This window comes from Pelodiscus sinensis, chromosome 8, assembly GCF_049634645.1.
Source record: "Pelodiscus sinensis isolate JC-2024 chromosome 8, ASM4963464v1, whole genome shotgun sequence".
Classification (NCBI taxonomy): domain Eukaryota; kingdom Metazoa; phylum Chordata; order Testudines; family Trionychidae; genus Pelodiscus; species Pelodiscus sinensis.
Window position 1 is genome coordinate 37,885,113 of NC_134718.1, and position 19,386 is coordinate 37,904,498.

At 43.4% G+C, this 19,386-nt stretch overlaps 1 protein-coding gene across 4 annotated transcripts in view; it reads right to left on the bottom strand.

Annotated features, from left to right (window-relative positions):
* PRKG1 (protein kinase cGMP-dependent 1) overlaps window positions 1-19,386 on the bottom strand; it is a 1,023,509-nt gene that overhangs the window by 834,106 nt on the left and 170,017 nt on the right. Inside the window, exon 1 of one of the 4 annotated variants that reach the window (XM_075935046.1) lies at window positions 14,134-14,740. The exons of 2 other annotated variants lie outside the window; for them this stretch is intronic. In XM_075935046.1, the coding sequence (XP_075791161.1) occupies window positions 14,134-14,444 (311 nt within the window). In that variant the 5' untranslated portion in view covers window positions 14,445-14,740. Of the gene's footprint in view, window positions 1-12,906; window positions 12,930-14,133; window positions 14,741-19,386 lie in introns of those variants that run through there. One more of the 4 variants, XM_075935049.1, reaches the window with a different exon arrangement.

Consider the following 19,386-nt stretch of genomic DNA (forward strand, 5'->3'; position numbering starts at 1 on the left):
CCCTAGCCCCTCCTTCCTGATGTACAAAATAAAGGACATGTGTGTTCAAAAATAGAAACTCTCTTTATTGAACAAAACTGGGGGAGACTGGGAAAAGGAGGTGGGAGAGGGGAAGAGAGAGGGTGGGAGAGGGTCGGGCAACTAAAATGATCAGGGGTTTGGAACAGGTCCCATATGAAGAGAGGCTAAAAAGACTGGGACTTCTCAGCTTAGAAAAGAGGAGACTGAGGGGGGATATGATAGAGGTCTATAAAAGCACGAGTGTTGTAGAGAGGGTGCATAAAGAAAAGTTCTTCATTAGTTCCCATAATAGAAGGACTAGAGGACACCAAATGAAATGAATGGGTAGCAGGCTTCAAACTAATAACAGAAAGTTCTTCACAAAGCAAGTAGTCAACCTGTGGAACTCCTAGCTGCAGGAGGCTGTGAAGGCTAGAACTATAATAGAATTTAAAGAGAAGTGAGATAAAGTCATGGAGGTTGGGTCCATGGAGTGGTATTAGCCAGGGGGTAGAAATGGTGTTCCTGGCCTCTGTTTGCCGAAGGCTGGAGATGGATGGCATGAGACAAATGGCTTGGTCATTGTCTTCAGTCCATCCCCTCCAGGGTCCCTAGTGTTGGCCACTGTCAGCAGACAGGCTACTGGGCTAGATGGACCTTTGGTCTGACCCAGTACGGCCGTTCTAAGCTCAGGGTTGGGGGTCTCACTGGACCACCCTGATTTTCGTGCAAGCCTGCCCTAGCCGGCTACTTTCCTGTGCCTAGTGTGGAGGTCGTGGATGAGGTCCACGATCTCCACACTAGACCAGGTGGGCGCCCACCTCTTGCGGACCTGGGCAGGCTCCCGGGAGCTGCCAGCCTGGTCCCGGGAAGAGGTGGAGGGCTGGGTGGCAGTGGGTGGCTGGTTCATGTCGTGCCAGGTGCAGGGTCTGCTGGCTGGGTGCTGGCAGGCTTGCACCTGGCACGGGCACCGTAGCCAGCCCGTGCCCCTTTAAGGGCTCCGGGGCCAGGAGGGGGGCAGACGAGTTTCCCTGGTGGTGCCCAGAGGGGCCACCAGGGAAAGCTGGGGAGGGCTAGCCTCCCACTAGTTCGAATTAAGTGGCTACACAGCCCTTAATTCGAACTACTTAATTCGAACTAGGCGTGAGTCCTCATAGAATGAGGTTTACCTAGTTCGAATTAAGCGCTCCGCTAGTTCGAATTAAGTTCCAACTAGCGGTTTGCCTGTGTAGCGCCTATCAAAGTTAATTCGAACTAACGTCTGTTAGTTCGAATTAACTTTGTAGTGTAGACATACCCTAAGAAAGCAGCTGCTCCATGTGTTCTCCACCTGCAGCTGTGCTAGAGTTCCTTCCTGTACCAGTCCATACTCCAACCTGCCCTTCTTCCTGCTCCAGCCCTTGGCTCTACCTGCCTCCAAACTCCCTAGCACCAGCCAAGGACTTGTCTCTTGGCCACAAATCTGTTTCTAACTCCTGATCCTCACCATGGGCGTATCTTGCCTTGTGACCATAACTCCAGTTGTACTTTCTAGCTGTGTTGTCACCACCAAGCTTGACTCCTGCTCTGACCAATTGGTTGCACCTCCTACACCACAGTATTTGACAGCGTGGTATCAGAAACCAAAGAACCAAAGTTGATGTGTTGGAAATTAGGACTAATTGGTTACTAAGTTAATGAGGGAATAGGTTTTTCCACCCATCACTGCCTTTTCGTGTCCAAAAAGGAAAGACTTTAGGGCAGGGGAGTGAATGCAATGACTAGTCCCTGAAAGAAGAGGAAGGAGTGAGCTTTATCATGACTGCCACTCCTGCTATCTCCTGGACCCTTTTCAGTCTGCCATCAGACCTCCTTCACCTCGATCCCAAGCAAAGACGTGCCCAAATTAAGGTACGCAGATGACATCACCAACTCTACTGGCTCTGGGTAAACACTATCTGAGCTGGAGGACTCTGGCCTGGTCTATACTAGAAAATTAGGATGACAATTACATTGCCCTATTCTGTAAAAATCCCCCACTCATAAGCAACATAGTTAAACTGACCTAAGTTCCAGTGAAGACAGAGCTAGGTCAACAGAAGAATTCTTCCGTCATCTTAAGCTCCACCTCTCAGAAAGTTGATTACCCCTCCCCCCAGCATAGGTAGAATCTATATTTAAGAGCTTTAACTGTTACCTCCTCCTACCTCCTTCATGCATACTTTTCTCTTCCCACCTCATTTCCTTCTTCCTATCCCTTTTGCGTTCTGCCTATGCTGCTGTAAGTGTGACCATCAGCTAATAAAATTAATGCCCAAAACAGCCCAGTGCTGGTACAAGTATGTCAGATCTCTGAGTAGCTGATAAGACCATGTGCCAGGGCTGTGTGTTTCTGAACTGTAAGGTTGCAAGCAGTGGTCCTCATAAGTTGAGTGATTGGGCTGCCACCCAGGAAAGATTCTCATACCACCCAGCTAAGATTCATATACCACTCAGCTGATTAGCTGACCCCTACCTTCAGCAATACGTATTTCTATTGCTGGTGCACAGTTGCACATGCTTTGGTGCACATAAAATATATTTTGCACATGGATGGAACAAGATAGAGGGAACTTCGATTGCAAGATAGACTCAACAGCAGAGACAGAAGCTGAATTTTCTATCTTGCTATAGGTTGGACCTCCTTGGTCCAGCATCCTTGGGACCTAACCAGTCCAAAATGGGGGATTTTTCTGGACCAGGGGAGGTCATTTTTGGACCCCTGCCACTGGCCCCCCTGGCCTGGCGCTGGCCTCCTGGCCAACTCCTGACGTCCTGTCAGCTGCACCGCCCTGCCAACCCTGCTTGGCAGCCATTGCTGCCATGGCTCCCGGACCCACCAGGAAGCCATGCACAACAGCTCCCTGTCCCACCAAGCTACTGTGGCTCCAAGCCCTGCCAGGCAGTCATGCACTGGGTCTCCCAACCCCACTGGACAGTCCTGCTCCCATGTGCTGGGTAGCACCACCATTAGCTCGTGACAGGCATCCCACTGCCCTGCTGGCCCCTCAGGGATCCTTGCCATTGGTCATCCACTGGGACTCTCTGGTCCTGCAACATCTGTGCTGGACCATGGATGTTGCTGGACCAGAGAATCCCGCTTAGGAGAGTTTCAAACTGTATTCTTTTCTCTTTCCTTTTGTGCGCATTTGTCTTTTTCTTCTTCTAGGAAATGAAATCAAACGTCATCAGCTCCAGACTATCTAATCTAACTCCTCTTTTCCCCTGGAAAGGACAGTTATTTCCATTTTAATACCATTTTAGAAACTATCAAGTATGGAAGGTTTACTTCCAAAAACTCTGCAGCTAAAGGGAAAGGGAACAGGAAGAAAATATAAATTATAATAAGAGCCTCCTTATTGAATACTTTCTACTTAAAGCATTTAAACTTTTTTTCTTTTTACAGTACCTTTAATAAATTATTTTAAAGGGCTTGAATAGTTGTTACCAAGGTACTAAACAGGCTAATTTCTTGCTTAAAGTTGGACAGTTATAGGATCACACTAAAATCTTTTACTCTTTGAGCCCTTATGTTCCATCTAAATTGATATAAATGTCCCATTTATAAATTAGAATATTACTTATGCAAAAATGCTAAACTAGAAAGAGCACTTCATTGTAAATATTTCTGGTTTATTAGTATTATAATCACTTAAAATATGTCTCCAAACCACAAAAGACTTATGCATTTGCCTTCAAAGAACTAATTTAGTTTTCTAAGGGATTCATCTAAATCTTTTGTATGTATGTTGTACTTTCCCTAAGGCTATTCAACCATTTAAAAAAAAAACATAACTCTTGTAGATATAAATGACTTGTAGAATTTCTTCTTCATAAAAAATGAATTTGTGGGATTTTGGCAGATTTCCCAATTTTATATTTACAACATTTTTTAAAGTTTGGCAACTGATAAAAAACAAGCAGCTTTTTCTTGTTACCAGATTATATAGAAGAGTCCAGTGAAGTTTATAGAAAACACATAAGAAAAATATGTTGTATACACATGGTCCTAATCTTTTTCTCACCCAAGACAATGACTTTCACAGGAGTATCATTGGGCTCAATATACTGTATACTGTACACCCATTAGCTGTTTGCTTTACAGAAAGCTTGCATTCCCCACACATTTTATGATTTTCTCAGACAAAATGTACAGTCTTCAGAAAGCATAAAGCTGCCTTTGTTTTTTGTTTGTTTGGTTTGGTTTTTTTTAATTTTTTAATCCTATATGTTTTTACTATGGAAAAATAGCCCATGTCCAGTTTAAAAAGTAACAGTTGTTAAAAGAGTATTTTTAAATCATTCTCTCTAATTTGAGAGTGAATTGTTTAGCCAAAATGGAGTAAAGTAAGGTTTAACACTCAACCCAGTGACTTGTCTCTGTAACACAACAACTTTGGCATGCCATATCTGATCAACTGAAAAAAATCTAGAAACTATTCTTGGCCTGAAGGGGCACTAGTTTATCAGTTTTGGTGAAAATGAACAGTGTGGAATCCTGATTCATGGGAATAATCAGAACTCTCACGGTATGTCTAGACAGCAGCGCTATTTCAGAATTCTTCCAATTCTGAAATAGCTGTTCCACATCTTGACAGCTCAAAATATCTTTTGAAATAATGGGCGTGCTAGTCTGATGGCCCTGTAAACCTTGTTCCACAAGGATTAAGAGAAGTTTCGGAATAGCGCTCTATTTCAAAATTTGTCGCTGTGTAGAGCACGCCAAATTATGAAATAATTATTTTGAAATTAATTCAAAATAAACTATGAAATTTGTGTAGCTCAAATTGTATAGCTTATTTCAAGCTAAAGGTGCAGTGTAGAAGCACTCCATACTGCCTAGATGTGGAAGCTATTGGTCTTAGGTTTCAATATTAAAACAAAACAAAACACCTTGATTTTGGACCAATTTCAGTCTAATAGAATCCTTGTAATTCCTGATGCTGTTTTATACAATCAGCATAAAGATTGTTGGAGTGCAAATGAGAAGCAATGAAAAAAAAGAGAAAACTTTCACAGATAAGAGAATAAAACTTGTTCTAGTATTTGCCCAGCAAGCTTTCCACTATGAAAAACTGGTTAGGTATCTCCAAAAATCTTTGCCAACTATTCAACCTTCTCTTAAACTATTCAATTATGAGAATTTTTTAAATGTTTATGCTGACAGTACTTTTAATTATACATCTTTGTGTTCTAGCTAATGAGAGCAAAATATGGCTATTGTTCTCACACAAGTAGTCCCATTTAAATTAGAGTCACTATTTGTCCAACTAAAGCAAACAAAATTTGGTCCTCCATCTGTTACCTAGCCCTTGTGATCCAACAATGGAGTAAATAGCCAGGAATGACTGGATTTTAATTCCACCTCTGACAGGCTAGCTGTGTGACCTTGGGCAAGCCATTTAACTTCTCTGTAACTCATCTTTCCCATCTGCAGAAAATCCTAAGAGGGCTGCCATTGTTTGTTATTGTACATAGCTTTTCATATGTAACCCATTCTGTGTGCTCAGTATTACTACTGGTCCCCAAATCTGTACTTCATGAGTTTAGAACAGTAATAGGAGCAAATCCTGACAATCTTTCTCAGATGAGTAATCTCATTCATGTGAGTAAAGAGATCAATATTAAACCCAGGGTCAACTCATTAAACAGAAAGTCATACTACATGGCTACATTCCAATACTATTACTTGTATGGATGAAAGCATGCTGCCTTCTAAAATGCATAGGATCACTTTTCCTAGTCCTTGTGATGAACTTTCAGGACTCAGTTTTATTAACTGTTACTGATTTGATTAGTCCTTACTTGTGATAGCAGGGCTAGATCCTGTAAAGGTGTATTAACCAGTCATTTGAAGATGACTGAAGCTTCACTTTGAAGTAATAATACACCAGGTATATAGCTGAGGAAAATGGGCATAGCCAAATTCTGCTGCACTCCAGTGACCTTCCTCTACATTGCAGGTCTGATCCCATTGTGTAAATAGGACTACTTTCAATAAGATCCTGATCTTGCCTTACCATTGCATATGTCAGTGCTTGTCATGTATATTCTGAGTTATTTTCTATTTTGCATCCAGCTTTTCCCCCCACAATGCTGCCATAATTGTTTCACAAAATATCACAAGGTATCGCAAGGTTTTTCTGTCTCCTAGTTTGACTAATTATATAAGAAAAAAAAAGAAAAAAAAAGATTTTTTCCTTCCAAACCCACGTAAGCCTGATACATATCTACATGCAAAGAAAATATCTTGTATGTGAAACTTCTAATTCAGTCATTAATGATTTCAATAAGACAAGTCTAAAAATGATAACAACAAGCGTATCAGTTGTGCTTTCTCATACAGTGTATTTTCTGGGCACATGAACATCTGGCAGTGTTACTAATCCATGTTATATTCTATCATAAACAATAACTCCAAAGGGGAAAAACTCTGTGTGCTTTTTTTCTTTGACACTTTCTCCTCTTTCCTTCAGAGGCTCAAGTTAGAAATGCTATCAAAACCATAATTTACAGATTTGACCAGACAGTTGGGATGATGAACAGCATATCTCCAGAAGACTGCACATGATCTCAAAAGGTATTATTCTTAGGCATGGGGCCTCATACATCTGTAGCATGACTGGTCTAGAAAATAACTATTTTTGTTGAGCAAGGCAACCTGAAAAATTGTGGACAATCACCTGCAAGACTGTGGACAATTAAAATGGAAATCACCTTCTTTCACAGAAATAGTTATATTGTGAAATGTTAACTTAAATAATGCCATTATCCTAAAATAACTCTATAGGATTTTATTAAACACATCCCAAAGCACTATGCCATGCAATTGTCACTCATGTGTATACTCTCCCCAAAAAAACCCTTACCAACAAGTGATCCATAGGATATGAAAGTACGCTTGAATTATTAGAAACATTAGATATTCTAAAACTTTGTCAAGCTCTCTCCATATTTTATGGTACCGTACCCAAATTCAGAACTTGTTTTGCTTCAAGTCACATCACTGCCACAAATAATACAGTCAATGTATTGACCATGCAGTGAAAATCACAAGGCAGAGTCTGTGGATTTTCAAGTGCTTTGCCAATCACACAGATTCCTTCACACCAAATTGTTGGAGAATAAAATGTTGAGATGTTACAAATAAATCTTACCTATCTCTAGGCATGTGATTTTATCTATGACATTTCTGACATCTTCAAGTGTAACATGAACATGTTTTCCTAATAAAAGTTTTTCCCCCCCCATAGGATTAACTTACCTTTGTAATTAATGTCTCTCCTTCTCCAGACATCCTTATTTCAATTACTGTGTTTTATATACTATATGGTGAATGCATTTTTGTACTTTAAGACAGGAACAAAAATGATATTTTGCTATTGACCCTGGTAAGATACAGCTTATTTTCTATCATAGGTATTTGCAATTATATTAAATAGTGATCTGTATAGAAAAGCTTTTCCTCTGCCTTTCTTAGTCCTAGGAAATAGGGATTAAATTTCATATTTAAATGGGTCCTATGAGAAACAATTAGAAGCATCTAACCAGAGTTTAGAGTAAGAGAGAAGAAATAAGCTACCAGTCTCCTCCAAATCAACCGGAATCCAAATAGGAGGGCTGGTGAGGTGGTGGCATCTGGGCACAACTCCAACAGAAGTTCAGATATGCACATTCAAGAGGTGGGAGAAGGGAGTGAGATGTATATACCAGGATCCTGCCAGTTTAGGGTTTCATTTTTCAAAATTCTACAGCATAGGGAACAAGAGTCACTCCTACTCTTCTGGTGGAATCTGGATCTTGGTGTGTTGGGCACATGACTCAGGGCTGGCCTTACCGTGAGGCAAACTGAGGCTGCCGCCTCAGGTGCCAGACTGTGGGGGATGACCACTAGGACCCAGAGTGTAGAAAATTGTGTCTGCTGCTGGTGTATATGTATTCTCCCTGCTCTAGATGCACAGAGACAGTGGAGTGCCATGAGAGGAATAGAACAGGAAGAAGGCAGAATTGAGACCTTTCAAAGTTTTGGCCCAAGCGAGGAGACATGGGGGCGTCATTTGAGCTCCCTGCCTCAGATACCAAAATGTTGTGGGCTGGCCTTGACATGACTGCAGCCAAAACTCCTATTTAGAACCTGGATCTGAGCCTTTTTCTTACCCTAGTCCCTAAACTATGCAAGCTAAAGAGTAAACAAGTAAAGTCTAAATGCTGATGTATCCTGCAGAACTGGAAGCTGCAGCTGGCCTTTACCAGCGCACCAGCATAAAAAAAACCTCATGTTTTTCATGCCATATGAACAATCTCACTGGTTTTTTAAACACTGGAATTGGAAGCAAAAGTTTGGGAGACTCTCCAGCTGGATTCAGCTGGATCCTTGTATGTGGTGGGGGAGGAAGCAGTACTGAGCAGGGCTGTGGCAAGGTCCAGATTTTTTTTCCTGTGCAGTGGAACTGGAGTAGCAAAAGTTGTATTTTATTGTACAATGAGGTGGGGGAGGGAGGGGAAGAAACAGAAGAGACTACGAAGGCATCAAGATTAGGTGTTGCCACTTCCGCCAGTCACTGCTCCTTGGTTTCAGTACCCTGAGGCCACCGAGGGAGGGGGTATATGTATGTTCCTGCTTCTCTCATTGCTAGTGTACTCTGTTTCAATTCAAGAGCCGGTGTTGAGCCCCGGCTATTTGCCTTAAAAGGACAAAATATCTATGGAAAAACTTCAGCTGGCTGGGAAGACAGCGAATGGGGGGCTGAGACAGCCTCGAGCTGCGAGGGCTCGGCATCTTTTCCACGCTGCACGGGATTGTAGCGTGGCCATGACCGCAAATACCGAGGGGCTGCTTCCTAGAGGGACCGCTGCCCCCAAGCCCAGAGGGGAGTTCGCCGCCGCAGGACCCTGCTGCACGGCTGTGACTTACAAACACAGAGCACGCGGGGGCAGGACTTCTAGCTGAAGGCAGCTTTGAATGTGCGCAGCCTGGTTCCCACAGGCCTCCTGTATTTCCCCGAGGGAGGGTGGAAAAACGAGTCTCTGCTCTGAGCCCTGCTCCGCCGTCAGCGTCTCCCCCTTCCCACGCGCAGAGTTCAGGGTTGAGTCAGGGATGGAAGCGCTGCTTGTGTTACTCTAGCGCTGCAGAAGGCAGACAAAGGGGCCTTCCCGGGACTGCCTCGCGCGCTGCTGCTCTCCTGCCACGCGCTGGGTGGACCACCCCCCTCCTCCTCCTCCTCGCGCGCACCTCCAGAGACATCCCCCTGTAGCTGAAATACCCTGCAAGCTACCGAGCGCCCATCGCCCCGGATTCTAACGGGGGAGAGCAGAGGGCGGCGGCAGCTGCTGAACAATTCCGGCTGGAATGCTAAACGCCAAGGCAGCCTAGGGGCGCTTGGCTGGCTCTCCCTCCGGGCCCGTAGCTAGTACGCGGGAGCGCCGAGAGCAGAGCGGCGGGGCTGAGGAGCGAACACCGCCACTGCCTGGGCACGGGCAGGCACCTAGAGGAGAGATGGCGCGAAGACCCGCAGTCTAGCGTTAGACACTGGTTGCTAGGATACTGCGGAGCGCCTCCATTGCTAAGCAGACAAGGAAAGAATGTGCCCAGGCCTTAGCAGCCAACAGCAACAATAGGAGCACAGTCTGCTTCCCTCTGCCCATCCCCACTAGCAAACCAAATCCTCGTCTACAGTGACAACAAGGAACCCAAGCCTGGAAACGGGGCCCCACAGCCAGAGAAAACTGCTACTATAATTCCAGTGGCAGCAACTAGTGTCCCTGGATGTAAGGATCTGTTAGTGTTTCCATTATAAACCCCCTCTCCTGGGGGTACAGAACTTGGCTGCTCCTCAAAATTAGCCCCAACGCACCTTAAGCTATCTCCTCTTTGAAGTCTATTGGTGTCTGACTAGTCCTAGTGTCTGTGAAAGAAGATGGGATTTGGATGATATTTATTAATAGCCTTTTAAGATAACAGGGAAATTAAGCACATAGGTACACTTCTACCTAAAACGGCAGGGAAATGCAATAACTGCTGCAAACCTTGAGTCAAGCCGTGTGAATTAAGGAGGGCAGACTGCCCTTCGCCTCATCTTAATCATTTCTGCGTTTTATTAAAGCAGTGTGATCTCAACTAATTCTAAGAGGGCTATGAACGTGCTGCAAATACAGCACTGAAACAATTAATAGGATGAGATGTGCAAGGTTTCAAATGGGAATAGTTCTCTCTGTAGAATGATACATTTTAAAATACAATCTTTTTGGCATCTGAAGAGGGGGAACAATCTTCTCACAGTCAAATACTCAAAACTACACATTACAGTTACACTCTCAAACTACTAAAACATGGCAACCAGCTACAGTAGGAAATCGCATCCTTCTACCACCCTCACCTTACTAAAGAGGCCCCTGAGAGCTCACTCTGGTGAATGTGTGTCCTAAATCAAAGGATCCCAACAACATACCCTAATCTGATGCGATTACATTACCTCCTGTCAGTATTTGAGAACACATTGTATTAAATGTCTTATTGAATTGCCTGTAATCCTGCAAGTAAAGTGTTTCTTATGTAAGAAATCATTCCTGTAAACTCTGAGTAAGTGCTCTCTGTATTACAGTATTTTTTAAACAAATATCTTAGCCACAATTATTGAATTTGACCTGTGATAGAAAGGTAGCCATGTTAGTCTGGTCTAGCTGAAACAAAAAACAGGACCATGTAGCACTTTAAAGACTAACCAGATGGTTTATTAGCCCACGAAAGCTCATCACCTAATAAACCATCCTGTTAGTCTTTAAAGTGCTACATGGTCCTGTTTTTTGAATTTGACCTGACTGCATACAGGGCCTGCAGATTTGGAACTATGAGTGGTATGTTGATTTATTAGATTTAGACAAAAGTATGCCACACGGATATTTTAAAATATCTAATATTAGGCACTCACCTGGATTTAAATAACCACCTATTTTATATAAATCAACAACCCATATCTTTAAGCATCTTTTATTGCTTATCAAATATATATTCCATAGTGTCATTTTCTAAGAACCACCACTAAAACTTCAGTGAATTTATAGCTCACTTTCAAACTTCCAGCTGTGTAACTACCTTGTACTGCCCCTCAATCGGGCTGCAGTGGGGGAAAAAAAGACATATTATTCCTCGCTTATTCGGCTTCAGTGACACAAATAGTCTTCAAAGACTTTTCTATGGGGAAGCTCATACAGGGTAGAATGAATACAATGGCCACGTGTCATAACAAACTGCCAGACTGCCCTGCTTCATACTGCCCACATGGGAAAAAGTAGTACAAGAATGGCCTTAATAACCCATAAGCCATGTTACTGTAAAGCAATCCCCCTTCTCTTTCTTTCATTCGCTGTACACACCATAAGGAAAATGTCAGCTATAAACATTAGACAGATTTGACTTAATGAGGTCTCCTTCTAGCCTGTGACTAGCCTGAGTGAGTGCAGACAGGCAGGAAAAAGACAACCCAAAAGCAGGGATTCTGAGGTTTAACTCTTCGTAAGAAGTTTGATGATTATAGATGAGCTAAATACATTCGGGCGCGTCAAATAATTAAACAAAACATTAGGCAGGCAGTGATCTGAATCTAATAGAAATAGGATACACAATTGTAACGTGCACAGGAGAATCAATACTGGCTATAGTATTGGGTTGTTACTTGGATGTAGGAGCTATTATTTCCTCTAGCAGATTTGTTCCACCCACACAAATTCCCACTCACCTTATGGTCTAGGAGAATATGCTAAGTTAGTACACTGAACTGCAAACCTTTTGATAACAAAATTAAAAACATTTATTTCCAAAATGACTCTTTTAAAGTAATTGTGCCGATAGTACATGAAATACGTGTGGTATTTTGATATAAACCATGAATTTAAAAGTATACAAGCTTTCTCGTGATTACGGGACCAAACATATCAACATGTATTGGATAGTGAAAAAGATTAAACACTCTATGGAGGATATAGTCTCTCTTCTAGATGTACTCGGTTTTCTTACTTAAACCAACTTGCATAGTCTGTGGCTGCAAATGTGAAACAAGAATAGATGACTTCCCAATTTTATTTAAAGCTTGAAAGATTTATTACAATTGTCCCTTCATCTACTGTGTTGGCAACCAAAACAGCCCAGTGGCAAAAGTCACTGGAGCAGCTTTTTTTCCTTCTGGAAAAGCTCACAAGAGCGAGGAAGAGTAACCTGAAGGTAGGCAGAGCATTATTCAGCACATGAATCTGGTGGAAACCTGCGCATTGGTCTCAACTTTAGGATGGTCCCCGATTTTCTTGTAGTTGGGCTGCATGTCAGGTAAGGAACTCCTCACACCTATTACTCCACCCACCACTTCCTCTGCCTTTCACGCCATATTACACTGCCAGCAAGACTTTGATCGGTTTTATTTTTCATTCGTATCTTGAGATGAGCATTGTTCACCCCAAAGTCATTATTTCTCATGTTATCTTTAGATACATTTAATTGGTTTATGTTCATTACTCTAAAGCCCTTTATAAAATCCAATCAAATGGCACAGAACTATACTATAACCAGGGAAGTATCATATTATGACCGTCACTTTGTCCAAATGTGCATAAGTAGACAAGGCCACATACCTCATTAGATACACCCGTAAGTCTTCCAATATATACAGTTAAGATACAGGACTAAGCTGGAAACGGAGTGAAAATTTAGGATTTCCCCATAAACTTTCTTAAACTGACACACAAAAACTGCTCTTGGAGCTCAATATAAACCTTCTAAAACAACACTCGCGTCCACCTATGGTTCCTGCCCCATTAAACTCTGAACACCTCCTCTCAGCCCAGACAGAAGCGGCTATGCTGCATGACGAACACCAAGAAAAGCACTTTCTTACACACCTGAACAAAGGACTGCCGAGTTTTCTGTCACGTGACAGTTACGGCAGCCTCTCCTTACAAGAAGATGAGGACAGCAAAGACTGCTAAGGATGGAAACAAAGCACAGAGCAAAGAAACAAACCCTTCTCTTCCCCTCAGCCCTTTACTCCTGTTGGGCACAGCGTAGGAGTTTCCTAGCAGCGCATAACAGCATGTGCTCTAATCCTCAGCCATAATTGGCTGACTGCATACATGCCATGCAACTTTTAACCTCGGAATTTCCTTGGTTATGTCAGTTATATCACCGCCTGGGGGGATGATTTAAATGCAAGTTAGCAGGTGTAGTGGACCGGATTTATATTGTAAATCTCCTCTAGTAGTTCGGTGGGCTTGGCTGCTAAGCTACAGCCAAGAGCCAATTTTTATATCCAAGTTGTGCGTCCCAATGGGCGGTGTTTAAAACCTAAAAAATGTGCAAACTTAGCTCCCTGCCCACAGCCACAGCTCAGAGACATCCTTAGCCCCCGGAAACGTGCAAAGCAGTTATGCAGAACGCTGTGGAACTAGTGACATGTGGATTTGTATCAAGTAAGACCTTTGAAACCCCCACACTTGTCAGATGCAGTCCCAAATTTAAAAAAAAGAAAGAAAAGCAAGAGATTGGATTTGCCTTTCTGGATGCTGACTGACATCAGCTCAGGGATTAGCAACACCTTTGTCGGGGGAGAAAATCAGTTTGTGATAGATCAGCCTACACCCGAATCCGGATAGTAAATTCTATTTTGCTTCATATAGTTGACATGTCAAACACCCAGCACTGCGGATACACTCAGCGCAGAGACCAAGAGCACAAAAAAGCCAGACATAAGAACGTACCACATTGGAAAAGACAGTCTGATGGTGACGCTGCCGTTAGCGGGGTTATTGTTTGGATGGGCAAGGTTACACCAGCGCTAGGGAGAATGCGCTTTCCCCCTTCACGGGTTGGGAACTCTGCTCACAGTGGGCTCGGAAATACCTGGACATTGGACAGAGACACAGCGGGATACGGATGCGTGCAGCTACCGTGGCTGAAGAAATGTGGGCAGCCCAGAGAAGCGTGGTTGGGGGGGGGGGCATTTCTGAGGATGAGCACAGAAATGGAAAGCAGAAGGTGCAGGACCCGTCTAAACAAGTGGATGGACAGACAATACAGAGACCATTCAACTACCAAAGACAGGATGTACACAACGCTTAAACCCTGCTTACTGTGGGCTCTTGGGGTAGAAGGGCAGGGTGACATGGCTGAGATCCTGGATGTCAAATGCGGTGGGCTCGGCTGAAATTGCCTGCCTCTTGGTCCTGTGTTCCCCCTGCAAGGTGGTGGTGGTTTGCTGATGCGCCTGCTGGGTGGCGGGCCGGATCACCGAGCGGTACTTATCCAGCTCGTTTTGTAGTTTCTGGATCAGTTCGTCCTTCTGATCCAACTCCAGCTCCAGCTCGTCGATGAGCGCATCCCGCTGCCTCAGCTCCTCGATTTTCTCCTGCAGCGCGTACTGTAAATCCCGCAAAGTGCCCATACTCCTCCTGGGGCCAGGGGCTCCTGCTTCCGGAGCCTGTCTCTCTCCCCCGCTCCCAGCAACTTTCCCCGAAGTACCCGCAGCTTCCCCACTTCAGCCAACTTTGCCGATCGCTCCCGATCGACCTGCCGCCGGCGGATTCCTCCAGCCCTTTAAACACGCCCCCAGCCTGCGCGGGGGCGGGGGGAGCTTGGCAGCGATCCGCGCAGAGCTACGGAGGGAGGATTAGCGACATAATCTTAAACGGAACCCCACCAGCACCACTCTCCCGGAGGCTGGGTTGTTAAGGGTGATTTCGATCTGCCTGCGTCAGGCTAGACTGGAGAGGGAGAGACGGGGGGGGGGGGGGGGGGGGGAAGAGAAGAGAGAGAAAGGGGCGGCTGCAAGATGCGGTAACACATGCACTTTCCCTAGGACTGTGTCAGGGGCAGGGCTACTTTAAGTGTAATTAGTTTCCCCGAGTCTCTACCCTCCACCCTGCTTCGGAAGAGGGGCGGCAGCTTTGCAATTCCAGACTCTTCAATATTTCTCCAGCAAGGCCCCGTTTTCTGGGCAGGTCCAGCATTAGAACCGGCTGCACCCCTCACTCTTCCCCACATGAATAAATAAATCACAATGCTGCCAAACCTAAAGCAATGGCAGGAAAATCTGCGCCGTTTTCTGATGCCACCCAACAAAGTTACCGCTGGGGTAGGATGGCTTCGCTTCCCCCTTTGCCAGGCATTCAGATTTTACAGCCAACAGCTTATCCAATAATTCACTGTAATTACAACTATTAGACTAAGCAGGTATCTATTGTTAAGGTTTCACACGCCATTAAGTCCGTTTTAAGTTTGGAAGAAACCTAAGGAATCATTCAGCCTGAACCAGACTGCTATTCAAATGCTGTTCGCGGTGTGACTGGGGGTTCAAATGCTGTTTGCGGTGTGACTGGGGGTTCTTCCTGGACCTTGCCAGGCTTTGGCTCACCCAAATTGCACTGCACGGACCCAGAACTGATATAACTGCTCCTATTGTCTCTCTAAACAGGCACACCCTGACAGAGCCTGTGGCTTGTGTAACCCAGAGGCACTGAGACCACTGACATGGGAGCATGATGAAGTCTGCCCTACAACCTTAGCTATAGAGCAGACTTCACTCTCCCGTGGCAATGGTCTCAGTGCCTCTCGGTTACACACGGATGTTTCAAAAATAAGTGGATGGGACTAGGATCCTGGCAGTGATGGGCAGCAATACCAAAAATCCCACTAGATCTATGGAGGACAAGCATAATTTCCTCCAGTGCTCAAAAAATCCCTAGACCCCGCTGCAGTACAGTGGATGAAGAGCACAAAATAGGTTCCAATAGCTGGATCCAGCCAGCTTTGATCTCTCATCTTCCATATCTCACAATGTCAAAAGAGACTGAGAGTTCATCTAACACAGGAAAGGCAAGATCCAACCAAATTCCAGTAGAACAGTGTGAAGGACCTAGCACTTTGATTCTGCCAGTTTGACCACACTCACTCAATTTCTAGTGTCCTGTAAAGTCACAAAAGCCTTTGGCCATATATCCCCAAGATGTAAGTGAAAAAAGTGGCTATATCCTCCTGGATCCATGTGCATATTTGGATTTTCACATGTTCATATGCCACGATATATATCACATGTTTATTATGAAAGAGGACCTGACATACAATAGACTATTTTCTGGATCTAGCAAAACCCAGGTGTAAAGTGTGCATTTTAGTTTTGTCTTACAAATGATGTACTTGATGCACAGATCTTCTGGTCTAGCAGAAGCAGTGATATAGGTTTGGATAATATGAGGTGGGGTGTTAGTGCTAAAAAGAGGTAGGATTCAGCAGGGCCTTCTATCACAATTATAGAATTTAGGGGTTTTAGGGACACAAGATCCAGGTGAATCCAGATGCTGGATCTGAGTTGTTGCAGCTTTCATGTACCAGAAAGCATCAAGATTAATTTTTTGTCAGGATACTAGACTAGCTCTTCAGTCTTTTAGGCATTAGAATTGGGAGGAGGGAGGACCAAAAACTGACAGAAGGTGGCAGCTGTAGGGTTCCACAAATGAATGGTTGCAGCACTCATGTAGTAAGATGTGTCAGGGTCCAAACTTTTTTTAATGCAGTAGGAGTAACTAGATTCATTCCCCAGTTGTGGCTTTGTACTGAAAATATACAAGATACTTCAAAATGCAGACGGATCCAGTTTTTATCTTTTTCTGTTGTTGAGTAATGCCACTTGAGTGACTCTACAGCCCCAGCTTTCCACCTGCTGATAGTCTCTATAATATAGATAGATGAACATCTAAAAAAACCACGTTCTAAATCCCTTATAGTACAAAATGATTGTTTTAAAGGACTAAACATTACCATAAATATTTGATGAGTCTCTGCAGCTTCCTGCATGTATTTGATTCTCTGTATATTTTTCAACAAACAATTTTGGGTTACACAATGCTCAAATACCATTTCAAATAAATATGCAGCAGTTTAAATCTTTTAGCTGGGCTGTTTTAAACCAAGAGTGATACAATTTCATTTGTCTTTTCAAAATATGGACACTGTGTAAACATTTTAAGTTCAGAACCCAATTTGCTGAATATTTTCTCCCACTTCATCTTAGTAAATTGTTTGGGTTCTATCACAATATTTCTATGATAAAGATGAGTGCATCTGCATAACTTTTGCTGTTTACAAAATATAAATGAATGCTAAAATTGATGTATTATTTCCCTTTCTTTAAATCAACATATTTATTTTTTCTTTCTTTCCCCCAATCAGATTAGACCCTGACACTTAGATAATGAAATTGTATGGCTGCTGACTGAAGCCCAGACTTCAATACAATTGTTACCCAAAGTGGAAATTGATCCATAACTTTTGAGTAGCAAATAACACCACATAATTCTTTTATTTAGATTTCATTTACAGTGCATAACCTACAATCTAGATAGCTATATGTTACATGAAAAAGGAAAGACATCCATGAAATTACACTGGATCAATAAAGCTAGCAGAGGTGCACAAGGTCAGGACTGATGTGTTTTATATAGCGTCATACACATGAAGCTCTGAAATAGGTTGACATCAATGGTTATAAAAGCTTGCACATCTTCTGCTTACTTTGTCACTTAAACCATTGTTATTGGCTGCTCATATTTATGAGCAATGAAACTGGTCATATTACTCTAAATTCTTTCTAAAATAAAAAACATACTTATGGATAGAGGACATGCTCCTGTGGTAGCCATGGGAACTGAGATCCAAAGACAGTTTGAGTGACAAATTACAACAAACACCACCACAAATAAACACGGAAATAATCTTAATAGATATAACTTTAAAACCAAAGAATCCCAAAGCACTTCTACTATCAACAAAATCTTGCCAGGTGATCGACTCTGACGACTGTTGGCAGCAAAAAGTAACAACCATATTTGTTTTCTAATATCCTAAGGATGCCACAGGGCTAATTATGAATTCAGTGAGGATAAGAACAGCCATACTGGGTCAGATCAAGGGTCCATCTAGCCCAGTATTCTGTCTTCCAACAGTGACTAGCACTAAGTGCCCCAAGATGGAATGAACAGAAAAAATAATCAAGCAATCCCACCCCATCACCCATTTCCAGCCTCTGACAAACAGAGGCTAAGGACACCATTGCTACCCTTTTTTGCATTTCTTGAGGAGAGCCCATGTGGAGTTAATAGATTAGATAGGCAAACCCCGTGCATAAGAAATCCCAGCACTGTAATTTAGGGAACACATCCAATACAACTGCAACATCCCTGACCACATTGGTTCTCTGACACAGCCCCAGCAGCACTCACCACGCTGTGGCGAACTGGGGCAGTCTTCTCCCATCCTTGTACCAGGACAGCCATTTCAGCTCTTTCAAGTGGATACAACCCTGCTCTTCCCAGCAAGAACCCCCACAGAATCCCCTACCCATCTTCATTTCTGGTGGTTCCTCTACGTCCAGCAATCTATCGACACCTACAGGGCTGGCGAAGTTTCTTCACCACTCCCTCACCTTCAGCCTTTGGTTCCTGCTTAAAGCCAGCAGGCACCAGCCTTTTTTACTTTCAGACTTCAGCTGTCTTTAGTCTTTGCTCTCTGTCTGGCACAGGAAGAACAGCAGGCTGTCCCTTCACTGTTTTTTTAACCCCCCCCCCCCCCCCCCCCCCCAGCCCTTTTCATCCTTCTAGGCTTTGGCCTTTGAAATCAGTAAGCTAGCACCACCACTGGCTTCCTGATAACTGCCTTCTTCCTAGGAAGCTTCTCTGTTCACTGCTGTTTTCTATACAGGCTTCCTCTATTCTCCTGGGTTTTCCTGACTCCCTAGGATTCTCAGTCACTGGGTCACTCCCAGATCTTTTATGGCTTCCAGGTGCTACTGTAAGGATCAAATGCTGTATATGTTAATGTTATATTGGCCCACCTTCTTAATTAGCCACATAGGGAGCACCTGTTCCTGCACTGGGGCATCACACCTGCTTCATTTACAGAGTTCTTATTACAGAACTTTAATCCCAATTCTCTGTGCCTTCGTAAGTATTAATTGACTAATTTAATGTATGTCTCTTCCAGCTGAGAAATCCTCGTGAAGCACCTGCCTTAGAACTCCACAGTGGACTGTACAACAAACAGTGGAAGAATGAGGTACACAAACTAAAGGGCCCATAGTTAATGAGTTCATATGCGGCTAAGTATCCTATGATAAAGGTCTGATTTTAGAATGACCACTTAATTTTTCTTAAGTATCTGTCTAGATGCTATGCACACAGAATACTGCCTGATACTCACTGGTAAGGTAATGATAAAAATGAAAACAAAAAGGCATCTTAAATGTGAAACAGCTACAACTTCTCTGAGGGACAGAACCAATTTTAGCTTTACTATGAACCAAAAATCTTTGGCAGGGTAAATCTTCATAATAG